Source organism: Tachysurus fulvidraco, chromosome 3 (genome assembly GCF_022655615.1).
Source record: "Tachysurus fulvidraco isolate hzauxx_2018 chromosome 3, HZAU_PFXX_2.0, whole genome shotgun sequence".
Taxonomy (NCBI): domain Eukaryota; kingdom Metazoa; phylum Chordata; class Actinopteri; order Siluriformes; family Bagridae; genus Tachysurus; species Tachysurus fulvidraco.
Genome location: NC_062520.1, coordinates 26,638,239 through 26,653,177, shown reverse-complemented (window position 1 = coordinate 26,653,177; position 14,939 = coordinate 26,638,239). Strand labels below are relative to the sequence as shown.

The window sequence follows — 14,939 nt, the reverse complement described above, 5'->3', positions numbered from 1 at the left end:
ATCTCAGGCGTCATCAGGCATCAAGGCAGGATATACCCTGGACGGAGTGCCAACCCATCGCAGGGCACACACACACTCTCATTCACTCACGCAATCACACACTACGGACAATTTTCCAGAGATGCCAATCAACCTACTATGCATGTCTTTGGACCGAGGGAGGAAACCGGAGTACCCGGAGGAAACCCCCGAGGCACGGGGAGAACATGCAAACTCCACACACACAAGGCGGAGGCAGGAATCGAACCCCCAACCCTGGAGGTATGAGGCAAACATGCTACCCACTAAGCCACCGTGCCCCCCAACCGACTTACAAATGGTGTAAATATATATCAGTACATTTGAGTTGAAGCTTAATTAAAAAAATTCCTTTGGCTGTTGAAGTCCTAAAAAACCTCACAGGGAAACATGGTAATGCTAGACTATGCCTTTAACTTAACTGCTTCATATACACATGCATATCCCTATATATACACGGTCTCTGTGCTCCTCTGATCAAGTCATCTCAGTTCAGTTTTATTTTGTGTCTAGCACTAAGAATAGACGTGGAGCCATGAAGATATCTGGAGGCAGATTTAGATCCCTAAAGCAAAAGCCAGAGGCGACAGTGGCAAGGCAAACTCCCTGAAGAACCCCATCCTCTTCATCTCCTCCACAGCAGCAGAAAGCAGCATCACAGAAACTCCAAGCCGAGGCAGAAGAAGCGTACCAGCATGAATCTGGCAGATCTGGAGGGCGAGAGGAGCCACAGCAAGCAATACACCAGACAGCAGGATTACACGTACACAGAAAGAGAGAGAGAGAGAGAGAATGAGAGAGAGAGAAAGAGAAAGAAACAGAAAGAGGGAGAGAGAGAGATAGCAGCTTATTAATAATGCCTTTACTCTACATTGGTTTAAAAGGGTGTTTATTCTACACACCCAGATGTCTGCATTCATACAGTGGATTAGATTGACTTTGGTGGTACAGAGTCAAGTGGCACTCTGTGTGCGAGACACAGACATGCAGAACTATAAGGCTGATCAGATATAGAGCAATGGTGCAGAAGAAAAAAAGAAAAAAAAAATTGGCCTACGTTATTGAACCCTGAATGAAAAGAGACGAGGGCCGTCTGACTGAATTCTGTCGGTCCAGCTGAATGAGGCTTATTGTCGCTGGATCTGCCTCTGCTGCCTGCACAAAAATCACTGATATTTGAATTTGCGCATCTGCAAACACACACCCCCACGGCAAACAATGTGCTTATAAGCAACCAGCGCTTTATAAATACAAGCTGGAGAGACGAATCTGTGAAACTCGACTCTGGGATCACTGACTTGACGGTGGCTGAAAACGGAGAGCGAGCAAACGGAGAGGTTAGAGCTGGAACCCAACTGAGGGAGGACAGAAGAACAGATTTGGGGTGGAGGAAAAAGAAAGAAGGAGACGAAGGAGGCAGAATAACAGTGGAATAACTTTCACCTGGTCTCTCTGACTGTATAGGACCTAAAAGGAATTGATTTGAAGCACGGCCCGTGCGGCTGCCCGAGAGACGCCGGTGCTCTGCACCATCTATCATGTTGGTGCGCTCTCTGTTTTATTACTGGCCACTGATGACACCACCTTTCATCAGATAGGAGTGTGTGCTGTGTGTGCAAGCCTCACCTACACTCTCAGCCCTGACACCGGGGGATATTAGTCCTGCCACTGGTGGACTGCCACTGCTCCCTGTGTGTTTGTGTGTGTGTGTGTGTGAATGTGTCTAAGAGAGATAGATAGCAGGCATTTGTGTGTGTTCAGGCCATGTGCAGCAGAGCGAGGCGAGGCGTGCTCTTAGAAGTCGAGTCAGATTGAACCCGTTCAGCTTCACCAGTGTGTTACATGTATTTTTTTATTCGGACATTTTTGTAAACATTTGGCGTCATCTGTCACTCTATTGCTGATTTTATTTCACATTCACTCAATCCTTAAGCCTTATTTCTGCTCTGATTAGTAAACAGGTTATTTATAGATACATTTTGCGACAAACTGCTGAGGCTGCACAGGTTTCTCCACAAAGTCTAGCTCGGTGCATTTGTCATTTTCTTTCTTCTCCTCCTCCGGTTATAAAGCTTTGCTTTTTCTCCCTACACGCTGTACTTTTTGATGCAGTTTTGTGAGCTGCTTCACTCATTTTGTAACCCTTGATATTCGTTGCCACACTCTAACGCTGTTGAGGAAATAAGTCTGGTGTTTACCGAGAGGGGCGTAGCTGGAGTCAGTCGAAACCAAAGTGAGCCCAACATTAGGATGAGAAGCAGCGTGAACTTCTAACGAACACAGTAAAGCAAGTAGCGACTCTTGATTGTGCACGCGTGTCGATCGTTATCGCAGTGCAGAACTAATTAACCCTCACTCGGGTTGTTAATAGCTGACGCACTTAAGAGTGCAAGTAAAATTATGCAGCCTTGAAGGTTTTTTTTTTCTGTCCTCAAATGAGAAAGTTGGAGGACTTTAATTTGCGGATATCAGTTATAGCTCCTGCTGGAGTGTGTGAGTGAGGTGATGAGAGTTTGAAAAGCCGGGTGAAGTGTTTTAATTAGCTGAAACCTTACGCTCTGCTGCTGCGGTGCTGTAGTTGTGGTATCTAGTGCTAGCAGTTTAGCTGAGACTCAGTTGGGTGACAGAACAGTGTGTGTGTGCGTGTGTGTGTGTGTGTGTGTGTGTGTGGGGCATGTGTGTGTCTGGCCAAAGCCACAGAAGCCTCATTGATCAGCCTACGACACTCAATACACAATGAGAGCAGGCCAGCGATCTCGCCTCTTCCATCGCTCCCTCATTGTCCTGCTCGTTCATTCGTCCATTCTGCTCTCCCTCTGCTGTAAGTCTCTTTCTCTCTCTCTCTCTCTCTCTCTCTCTCTCTCTCTCTCTCTCTCTCTCTCTCTCTTTCTGTCTCTCTCTTACATATTCTCGTACTTTCCTGTACTTGCCTCCTAAAGTGCCAGTTTTGAGCGCCTTCCCTTCAGGCCTCTTTGCTGTCAGTCTTTCTCTGTGAATTTTTACCTCTCATCCCTCACACATCAGGTCTGACCTTTCCTCCACTTCCCCGTTTAATATCTAGGCAGTTTATTACGGAGGAAATGTAATTTATGTACATAAGCGTAGAAATGCTGAGAGGGTACAGTCAGCGGATGGACCGAGTCAGCTTTCAGATTTATGGTCGCAGTGCATAAACAATGTCAGCGTCCCTTAGTAGATTGCAGTGAAGATCAAATGTGGCTTTGAATATGAAAATATATAGAAATGATATCAGCTCTGAGTGGGTGGGCTTCCAAAAATGGTAAGGTGTTGTTGATCATCCTTCAAATAGAAATCATCCTTCAACTAGAAATGTATTTACCCACTTTTTGTTACCTACCATTATTAATATATATTATACTCTAATCCTACCAGGAGTTCGTTGTGGCTTGTGGCAACCCAATCTGGCAAGCTAGCATGACTAGCTAAAAATCCTCTCAGAGATTCTGTCAGATAAGCTTATTTTAGTTAGCCAGTTAGCAATAGCAAAGAATATGACAACTAGGTGCAACTGTATAACAGCTATAACAACAGCTGTGACAACAGTTAGCGACAGCAATAAAGATAATGACTATGGATAGGAATGTGAGTATTAAAATCTTCTCAGATTATATTATTCTCAGATGGCCAAATAGCCAGTTAATGATGCAAGAAAGATAAACAAATGAAAGGAACCTCAGAAAGGATGATAATGTCTATGATAAAGGTACATGGTCTTAATTGGTGACAACTAAACTAGCTAACCAAAGCTAACTTGGCTTGATTTTTAATCTTCATGGCTTGTGCTAACTAGCTAGCTAAAATCCTCTCAGAAAACCTGTCAGATTAGATTATTTTATTTAACCTGTTAGTAGTTGTAAAATACATAAACAAATGTACTTTCACACTATTATCTGATACGTTTATATTTATAATCTTTCTAGGGAACATAACCATGCTAAATGACCTACGTGAACGGATATGAGAGAAAGATAAGAATATCAGAGAGGATGAACATGGAGGCATTTCATAAATTATCACGATGTCTATGTTGACACAAATAAACTAGCTGACAAAATATGACACGCAATATTGATCGAACACAATATGTACACTGGTTGGTGCTGTTTTTGTGTATTGTCTTTTGTGTAATGTCTTGTATTTTTTGTTTGCACTGTCTTTTTGTCTTGTCCTGCACTGTTTGCACCAGGTTGCACAGATCCACTTTATGAGGCTAGGACTACTTACTTAAGTCCTTAGCTTTGTCTTTGTTTTATTTAACACCATAGTCCTGGAGAAACGTTGTCTCATTTCATTATGTACTGCAACAGCTATAAATGATAGCTAAATAAAAAGCTTCTTGACTTGACTTGAAAAGCTACTTTGACAGGAATTTTAATCTTCATAGCTAGTTCTGGCTAGCTTACATTCATTATTCATTCATTTTCTACCGCTTATCCGAACTACCTCGGGTCACGGGGAGCCTGTGCCTATCTCAGGCGTCTTTGGGCATCAAGGCAGGATACACTCTGGACGGAGTGCCAACCTATCGCAGGGCACACACACTCTCATTCACTCACACACTACGGACAATTTTCCAGAGATGCCAATCAACCTACCATGCTTGTCTTTGGACCAAGGGGAGGAAACCGGAGTACCCAGAGGAAACCCCAGAGGCACGGGGAGAACATGTAAACTCCACACACACAAGGCAGAGGCGGGAATCGTACCCCCAACCCTGGAGGTGTGAGGCAAACGTGCTAACCGCTAATCTACCATGCCCCCAGCTAGCTTACATTGCTATCTAAAAATTCTTTTAGTAATCCTTTCAGATTAGTTTATTTTAAATATAGGGATGTAATTTTTCTTATTTTAGTTAGCCAGTGAATGAAGATAAACAAAAAAAGAATTAGAGAGAAGATAATAATGGAGTCCTTTCGTTAAGGTTCACGATCCTAATCATCTCTTTAGCTTTTTATCTCTGGTGACAAGTAAACTAGTTGAACAAAGCTATTCTGGCATGATTTCTTTGTGGCTAGCTAATATGGCAACCTACAAATGTTCTCAGAATTTCTGTCAGATTATCTTATTTTGGTTAGCCAGTTAGCAATAACAATAAAGATGATGAGTTGTGATTTTTAAATCTCAGAAATCAAAGCCAGATTTATCATCTTATCAACTTTATTTCTAATGCTAGTCAGCTAGGTAACTAAGCAGATTAATATGAGATTTTTATTTGTGATTGTTCATAATCTTGACTGCTAACGCTAGTGAGCTGATTTGAACTAACCTTTAGCAAGCAGAAGTGAACCTGACAATAGTTTTGAGTTTTTTTTAAGTACGTCTCCGAAAACCGTTGCCTGTGAGGTAAAAGGATACAGTGTTGGTGAAATGATTGAATTGAGCTGGGGAAAGGGAAATAATTGTTGTGCAGTGAGAAAAAAAGAAAGAGAGAGAGAGAGAGAGAGAGTGCAATATGCTCAGAACAGCGAGGACGAGAGGACGGCTAGCTCTATAGGGAGAAAGCAGAAGTAGCATGGCAGGAGAAGATACAACAGCAGCTCTTTACACTGACCTGTGAAGTACTAAGAAGAGTTTTAAACTCAGGCCTGAGGGTAAAAGTGCTGACCTAAGAGCATCTCGACTCATGTTTATGGTACTAATCATAAAGAATCTGAAAGGCAAACAGAGGTCGATCAGCACTATTACTCAGATGCGAGATAAATGTGAGCCCGAGAGAGGCCTGAGTGTTCAAGGCAAACATCTGTTCAAGGAGTAATTTGCACTGCGTACCTATTGTTTATTTCCCAGAGTGTTTAAGCCTGTTACTTAGCAAGGACATGGTTGCTGCATCTCTTAGGATCAGCGCAGCATGAGATACAGGATGCAGTTCCTTGTTGTTGTTTTTTTTCTTTATATCTCTAGCTACCACTTTTTTTTTCTTCAGCTTTGAATATGTATTGTCTCAGCAGTGCTGGGCTTCTATGGCAGCTGGAGGGAAGCTGTACATATATTCTGAATGTCTGAATACAAAAGATCATTCTGGGGACAGGAGAAAGTGAGAGAAAGTGTGTGTGTGTGTGTGTGTGTGTGTGAGAGAGAGAGAGAGAGAGAGAGAGAGAGAGAGAGAGAGAGAGAGAGAGAGAGAGAGAGAGTAAGGAGGGGGTCTTTAGCCTTGGCAGCTTGAGGGCTATAAAATTCTTGCCAGTAAAGCATTTTTGCCATTGAATCTAAGATGGTAACAGGGATAGAAGCCAGGTCAGAGTGTGTGTGTGTGTGTGTGTGTGTGTGTGTGTGTGTGTGTGTGTGTGTGTGTGTGTGTGTGTGTGTGTGTGTGTGTGTGTGTGTGTGTGTGTGTGTGTGTGTGTGTGTGTGTGTGTGTGTGTGTGTGTGTGTGTGTGTATTTCACAGCTGGCCCGAAGTATTGTAATATCCCTGCAAATTTACCCATAAGCCCTTTCTTGTGATGCCCAGCAACAAACATCCTAGATACCAGCAAGCATCCAAACCCACAGCATGAACTGAAGAGCAAAGCAAAAGGTCTTAGAGGGGAAGAATAACCTAATAACCTGGACAGAGAGAGAGAGAGAGAGAGATTTGGGGGGGGGGGCAATCCTGGTTAATGGACAGAGAATGCAGGATGAAATGAAGCGTTTTGAGACGAGTGAGCTTGAGGGAGAGATATGGGTGAAATATGACAGTAGGATATGGGGGCATTAAAGAACATGAAGGTCACAAAAAATGACAGAGTGAAAGAATGACAGAGAGAGAGAGAGAGAGAGAGAAGGGGGATAAGAACCACAGACAAGCAGACTGAGGGCAAATGTAGTGACGGAAGTGTGGAAATGAGAGAATAAGCAGCATAAATAGAAGATCAAACGCAGGAGGAAGGAACGGTTGCCACTGCAGGACGCCCGCAGAGCGGGGACGGGAGAAAATGAGGCAAGCACGGGTAAAAAGGGAAGGAAGGAAATGAGAAAAGAAACGAACATCAACTGCTGATGTGTAATTACAGCAGTGGGGACTAGAGAAAGATGTTCATTGCAGTTTCTCGTGATCGCATTGACTTCAGTGTTTTTTTCGTTCTGCTCCTCTTTCTTTCTCTCTCTCTTCTCTTGCTGCTCTCCCTCTCTCTCTCTGTCTCTGTCTCTCTATATGTCTCTGTCTCGCAGACAAAACCCCAGCTGATTATACTCTAAGCCTGAGCTGCAGAACAAATCACAATACGGAGCTGGAAACAAACAGACGTCTTTGTTGGAGAGACGGAATAAGCGAGGAAAGCGAGAAACAGACAGCACAATCATGAAAACATGAAATGAAAGGACTGTATAGGGACAGAGAAAGTGTGAAAAAGCAGGAAAAGTGTTGGATGGAGAAAGGCCGCTGTAGGAAAGAAGGACGCGGGAGGGAGAGGAGAGGAGGAGAGGAAGAGAGAGAAAAAATGAGGGATTAGGCTACAGAAGGAGGTTTTTTGGTGGGGATTGAGAGTGTAGGTGTGAAAGAGACAGAGAATGAGATTAGACCAGAAAAGCAGGCAGTGGGAGAGCAAATTATGAGATTCAAAGCCAAGAATAGGATAGATAGAGAGAAATGGGGACAGGAAAAGGAAATAAAGGAAAAATTGGAGGAATGACAAAGCGGTAATGAAGAGAAGAGTGTTATAAAGGATTATATATTATTTATAGCCATGGCATCTTTTTTTTTTTTTTTTTTTTGTTACTGTATTCGACTGGCACCACGTGCGATTCCACCGAGAGAAGAGAGTTTTAATTTTGGCTCAGCGAGTCTGTGAGATAGAGATAGATGGAAGAAAACGGAAGAGAAGAAGAGGAAGGATCTGTCATCTCCAGCAAAGCATTTCCCCACAGAGTTTACTGATTATGTGGAGCTAATGAAAGTGTATACACACATACACAAACTCGCACACACTCGCAAAACTGTAGAAAACTCGCTGATTATTGGACCTTCGTTTTCAATAGCATCTACACACACACACACACACACACACACACACACACACACTCACACAACCACACACAAGTAGTCAACATATTCTACTTCAGGTGTTCTGAACAGATGTGTCTGTAATCATTGAAAATTGAAGAGAGGGAAAGAGGAATGCGATAAGGCAAGAAAGGGTCAATTAATACAAAGTGGCTTTCGCTCTTTCACCAGATGGCAGAATAAAACACAGGATGAGTGGATGAGAGAACGAGTGGACGAGGGAGTAGTCAAAACGAGGACGTTCAACACTCGCGCGTCATTTTTGTAAGCGTGTGTTACGTATGTTTGTGTGTGTATGGGGTGATTCCACAATTTGTGTCCTAGTTCTGGGATGTTATCTTCTTAAATCTTTATGTAGAGTTAAAAATTCCTCGGTAACATTGGGCATGATAGATATTCGAGGCTATATCGCTTAGGGATTACGTCTGTGAACGATCATTTAGAGATGCACTGACGTCTGCAGGGCTCTCAAGTTTTGATGACAGGCAAGCGTGACATCTCCAACCCCTCCAACCACCCCCCCCACAAAAACAAACAAACAAATAAATAAATAAAATAATAATGGGGCAGTTGTTGTGTTTGGTAAGGATCTTCTTCTTCTTCTTCTTTCGGCTTTTCCCTTCAGGGGTCGCCACAGCGAATCATCTCTCTCCACCTATCCCTATCTTCTGCATCCTCAACACTTGCACCCACTAGCTTCATATCCTCATTAATTACATCCATATACCTCCTTTTTGGCCTTCCTCTTTGCCTCCATCCAAACCATCTTAATCTGGCTTCCCTAACTTTGTCCCCCAAACGTCCAACATGAGCTGTCCCTCTGATGTACTCATTCCTAATCCTGTCCAATGATCTTGTCACTCCCAAAGAGAACCTCAACATCTTCAGCTCGGCTACGAGTTTGGCTACGAGTTTAGTAAGGATCACTGACCGCAATTTAACCAAATACAAAGTATTTGTTTAATTTCCTTTTATTAATGTGTGTGTGTGTGTGTGTGTGTGTGTGTGTCTAGATGCTATTGAAAACGAAGGTCCAATAATCAGCGAGTTTTCTACAGGTTTGCGAGTGTGTGCGAGTTTGTGTATGTGTGTGTATACACTTTCATTAGCTCCACATAATCAGTACATGAATGTACATACCCAGATGTACATACCCAGTGCTATTCTCTGATTGGCTGTTGTGTAGCCTCGGTTTTTTTGATTGGCTGATAAGTGTCAGGCTCGACTAAGAGCTCCAAGGGAGACGCGCGTGATTCGTGCCCGGTTCCATAGAGACATAAAATAAATATATGATAAATGGTCAAGGGGGCGCGGTGGCTTAGTGGTTAGCACGTTCGCCTCACACCTCCAGGGTTGGGGGTTTGATTCCCACCTCCGCCTTGTGTGTGTGGAGTTTGCATGTTCTCCCCGTGCCTCGGGGGTTTCCTCCGGGTACTCCGGTTTCCTCCCCTGGTCCAAAGACATGCATGGTAGGTTGATTGGCATCTCTGGAAAATTGTCCGTAGTGTGTGATTGCGTGAGTGAATGAGAGTGTGTGTGTGTGTGTGTGCCCTGTGATGGGTTGGCACTCCGTCCAGGGTGTATCCTGCCTCGATGCCTGATGACGCCTGAGATAGGCACAGGCTCCCCGTGACCCGAGAAGTTCGGATAAGCGGTAGAAGATGAATGAATGAATAAATGGTCAAAAAGTTTTTCTGCGTGAGAAATACGATGTGTGGAGGGAGAGCGTGAAAAAAGACCCAAATGCGTGACTGTCACTCTCAATGCGTGACACTTGACAGCCCTGCGTCTGTATGTTACAAATGTAATAAATGTAAACATCTCCGACGCAGCGCAGAAATGTCATAGTGCCTATCAGACAGGCATTTCTGCATGTCTGATATGTTACCTCTAATATGATTGGTCACAAAAATAATCCCTACACATCTTCAGCTTTTGGCCATTTTCTCCTCCGCTAAAGCCCTTATTAAAAGTCCTACTCCTGAGACCTTTTGACCTTATGAGCTCTTTTAATGGTCAAGATTCTTTATGAATAACTTTTATCTTAGCTAGTAGCTTCTCTTTCGTTTTAAGAATTTTCGGAGAATTTCATCACTTGGAGAAACTTTGCACTAAGTATTTCTATGAATCCCGGCTCTGGAGTCCATCTCAGGAGACCTAGCAGGCCAGGCAGGGGACACCCCATTATAGAGCACAATCTCACACACACACACACACACACACACACACACACACCTATTCAAACACTACGGATAATTTAGATCAGCCTCTAATTCATGGACTGGGGGATTAAAGCAGAGTACCTGAAGGAATCCCATGAAGCTCAGAAAGAGGCAGGAATTTAAATGTCCAGACTTGGAAGTGTCAGAGAAACCTGCTAACCACTAAGCCACGTGTCATGTGGAATTATCTGTATAGTGAAAAAGAGACGTTCACGACGGTTGTTATGCAGAAGGCACACACTGGTTACTACGTAGTATGAGTAAGAACTATGCTAGCTTCAGGTACCCGTGTGTTCGGCTGCTCTGAGGACGTCGTGTTGTTCGACTTTTCAACAATGTTTCTTCAAACATTTGTACCATTTGGGTGTGTTTGTGAGCCTGTGTGTGTGTGTGTGTGTGTGTGTGTGTGTGTGCAGAAGCTCTAACTCAGCCCTGTAATCCTTTCCTGGCTCTTGATGGTGTGGATTTACTGTACCCTTTACCTGGATTTCTCCCAGCTCCCTAAATCCATTTTGCCTACATCTCCCATAATTCACCGCAGCTTCTCAGAGGCGCCTTATGCCCACCCCGGCATGGCCTTGTTTGTTCGTTCCATATGCTTTATTATTTATTTATTTGTTTCTTTGGAAATGATGGCCTGTCTCACTCGCACTCGCAATCGGGTCCAGTAAATTAGGGCCGTTTTTCAAAACACGTCGATGTGGTTCCAAGAGCGATTTTACCGCATCGGCACGTCGCCCCCGTCTGTCTGAGACGTTAAATGCACTCGGACTTGATTTTTTATTTATTTATTTTCTCTCTCTTTCCTCCCAGCTAAATTTATATTCTTTACAGAGTGGTTCTTTATTGATTGCTTTACCCCGCTGGTTTAACCCATTTCCGTGTATGTTAAGTGTGCTTGTTTTATCGTGCCTTGATTTTAATAGGGTTGTGATTAATCCGTCTCCAACAGGACTCTCGCTAGCCTACCCATGATGCACCTGTCACACTCGTTTCCCAAGATTTGTTTGTTTTTTTACAACTGTACAAATCTCAGCATCCATCCATCCATCCATCCATCCATCCTATTTTGTAGGTTAAGCTTTTCAGCATCTCCTGCTTGCATCACAACGCTAGGCTTCAGACTAGCGGGGCAGATTTAGTTGTTTGTTTTGCCACATCGTTTCAGTCATTTACACAGTGATGAGACAGCTGGCAGATACCGTCAAGCTTTTAACAGACCCTCAATTAGCTGTGTTTTTGTTCAAAATCCTAGTCATACACTTTCGTTGCGGATTCCACTGTGTTTGTTCCTGATCGGCTGGGAAGTCCTTCATCACTATCCCTTCGCTGCCAAGTCTTCACTTGATGTATAGAACAATTAGGGTCCATTAGAACAATAGCGGCCCAGTCCGTAGGTGCCAAAGTGCTGACTAATAACAGTCATTAGAATACTCATAGTAATGGCCGTGGCTTCGGCGATCACCCAGATATCAATCACAATATTGATGAGTGGAATAGAAGTCGTGATGGCTGAATTACAATGACAGTTGTTGAGGAATAAAAAGAGTCTGTCAGACTCTCTGTATCTATTCACTCATTTTCATCTTTCTTCTTCTTCTTCTTCTTCTTTTTTTTTTGTAAATTTCAGCCCAATACCTCGCCTGACAATGTTTTATTACCCTTCAACCCTTCTCTGGTGAACGCACTGGTACGGTCCCTAAACCCGATTAAGTCCGACTAAATCAAATAGAAATGAAGTCAGAGGAGCAGGACGAATAGTGATGGGCAATTCGCACTGCCAAATATCTCCCTGTTCTTTCACATCCTTGCATTTCTCCTTATTCCGCCCCGTCGTTTTTTTTTTTTCTCTCCACTCCTCAGCATGCCTACGCATGAAGGACACGGACGAGACTTTTACATCTCTGTAGGCGTACAGCTACCTCAGCACTTCTTTGTAGATATCTGGCTCATGATTGCCACCTCTGATGGTGTGCATCTTCATGGATATCCAGAGAAAACACCACCTGGCGTGGAGAATAACAGGTGCAAAAGCAATATGCTCGGCTTACCTGGGGTATTAAATCACGTGCTTCCTCTGTTAAGGTCCCAACTCAGCACTGCTCCACAGTAGTTAACAGATTAATTGGCCCTTACGACTCCAGACGTTAAACCAATTAGCTCAGGTGGTTGGGTGGGAGAAATGGCCTTGAGAGCTACAACAGTCCTAACAAGAGCATCTTGATGGCTAATCTACAGATATGTACAGTAAACATAAACATCTTGTCTGGTTTGCAGGCTAGACTATAACATTAGACCAGATGTAGACCCATGATCTGTGCCATGAGTCACTGTTGCTTCAGAGACCTCTGTGTCAGCACTGCGGATAATTGCATTTCAGAAAAAGCCGCACATCTTGGGACTTTATTTGTGCAGCCAGTCTAATGGCACGCTGCGTCCGATCGAGAAAACCGCGGCCAGACGCTGCTTAGTTAAACATTAGCAATGCAGAGCTGGCTTCAGCAAATCCTGCAAAAGCCTAGAATATTGGAATGCAAAATTCGAGAAATCCAATGCCATGTGCCAGTGAGCACATTAGTGTTGCGCGGCTTGCCAGCACACATCACAATGCGTCAGCCAGCAATCCGTGTGTGGGGAAAAGGCCTCAGAACGGACACTGCACCAATTTTCACTGATTCTCAGAAGCTAGGCTCTTGAACGCATCCTCAGTAGCTGGAGTGTACGCTGTCGAGCCACACCACATCGTGCCTTTATTTCGGGACAGAGCAATTAGAAGCAACAAGTCTTTTCCAGAAAGAAGTACTGTACAACAACTAAAGATACACTTTCAGGAGTTTGGTTATGTTGTCATTCTAACCTATTTTTATTTATTTATTAAATGGCTAATTGTTCGAAACAATTTTGAAAACCCTAAAGCAATAGAGCTCACTGCTTATGTTATTCACTTCTGCTCATGTTTGTTATGTGTACTGATTATTTACCGAGATTTTATTTTGGGGGTATTTTTTATTGTCTGTAAAAAGTGCCTGCTGGTAACCAGCGAGAGAAAGAACTAGCTGTGCTGTTTGTATCGTTTTGAGATGATGGATAATCTCGGAAGGACGGCACTTGTTTGCTTGGATTATTTATGAGGGAAAGCCGAGTGAAGAAACCGAAGAGCGAGTCAGAAAACAATTATGATTGTGAGCTAACCAACATGTAACTGATGTTGTTTCTCTCTCTCTCTCTCTCTCTCTCTCTCTCTCTCTCTCTCTCTCTCTCTCTCTCTCTCTCTCTATCAGCACGGGGCCAGGCGGTGCAGGCTGAGAATGTGACAGTCTTGGAGGGCGGTACAGCACACATCTCCTGCCGCCTACAGAACTATGACGGCTCCATAGTGGTCATCCAGAACCCACGCAGGCAAACGCTGTTCTTTAACGGCACGCGAGGTGAGCACAGCAGGCTGTCGGGTCAGAGGTCGTCAAAACCACCGGCCCTGCGGCAAAAACATTTACTCATTCGTATCATAACAAAATAAAACAAGCTTCTATAAAGGTTTGTGCTTGAAGTGAATACCTGGAGGTAAGAAGGACAAGCAGACACTAGTTTCTTGACAGCGTCCTCAATAGCTGGAGTGTGTGGTTTTATTCTCTACAATGCTTTCAGTCTGGAATTCAAAAAAATATCATCAACAGGATTTTTTTTTTTTTTTGTGAGAAGAATTTTAACAACCGAAATGTGCAATAAATGACTGGAAAACCCTTCATCCAGCAACAACGATTTAATCTGAGAAATAAATCGGTGCAAATTTGAAGTAGTTATCATATAACGGTATAACGGCAGTATATTAGTAGTGCAGTTATGTAGCGGTAATAGTATAGTAGTGCAGTTGTGTACCGGTAGTAGTATAGTAGTAGCAGTTGTATAATAGTAGTATAGCTGCTTTGTAATGGAAGTGTATTAGTAGTAGTATAATGGTAGTGGTGGTAGTAGTGTTACGATAATAGTAGTAGCTTAATGGCAGTTTAGTCGTTAGTGCAGTAGTAATAGTTATATAGCTGTGTAGGAGTAGTGATAGTATAATGGTAGTATTGTAGTAGTATTGTATAGTATAGTACAGTACAGTATAGTATAGTACAGTATAGTATAGTATAGTATAGTATAGTATAGTATAGTATAGTATAGTATAGTATCGACATGGTAGCAGAGTAGTATAGTAATAGCAGTGGTATGGATATGCTGTAGTATAGAAGAAGTGATAATATTATTATAATGAGACTCGTAGCACTGGTAATATAATGGGACTCGTAGTACTGGTGTTATAATGAGACTCGTAGTACTGGTAATATAATGAGACACGTAGTACTGGTAATATAATGAGACACGTAGTACTGGTAATATGATGAGACACGTAGTACTGGTAATATAATGAGACTCGTAGTACTGGTGTTATAATGAGACTCGTAGTACTGGTAATATAATGAGACTCGTAGTACTGGTAATATTATGAGACACGTAGTACTGGTAATATGATGAGACACGTAGTACTGGTAATATAATGAGACTCGTAGTACTGGTAATATAATGAGACTCGTAGTACTGGTGTTATAATGAGACTCGTGGTACTGGTAATATAATGAGACTCGTAGTACTGGTAATATTATGAGACACGTAGTACTGGTAATATAATGAGACACGTAGTACTGGTAATATAATGAG

At 42.9% G+C, this 14,939-nt stretch overlaps 1 protein-coding gene across 7 annotated transcripts in view; it reads left to right on the top strand.

Moving 5' to 3' along the window:
• Window positions 1–14,939, top strand: part of cadm4 (cell adhesion molecule 4) — a 199,305-nt gene that overhangs the window by 150,206 nt on the left and 34,160 nt on the right. For 2 of the 7 annotated variants that reach the window (XM_027153497.2, XM_027153488.2), the window contains exons 1-2: window positions 1,281–2,839; window positions 13,523–13,669. In XM_027153497.2, the coding sequence (XP_027009298.1) occupies window positions 2,755–2,839; window positions 13,523–13,669 (232 nt within the window). In that variant the 5' untranslated portion in view covers window positions 1,281–2,754. Of the gene's footprint in view, window positions 1–1,280; window positions 2,840–13,522; window positions 13,670–14,939 lie in introns of those variants that run through there. The other 5 variants (XR_007140158.1, XR_007140157.1, XM_027153498.2 and 2 more) reach the window with 5 other exon arrangements.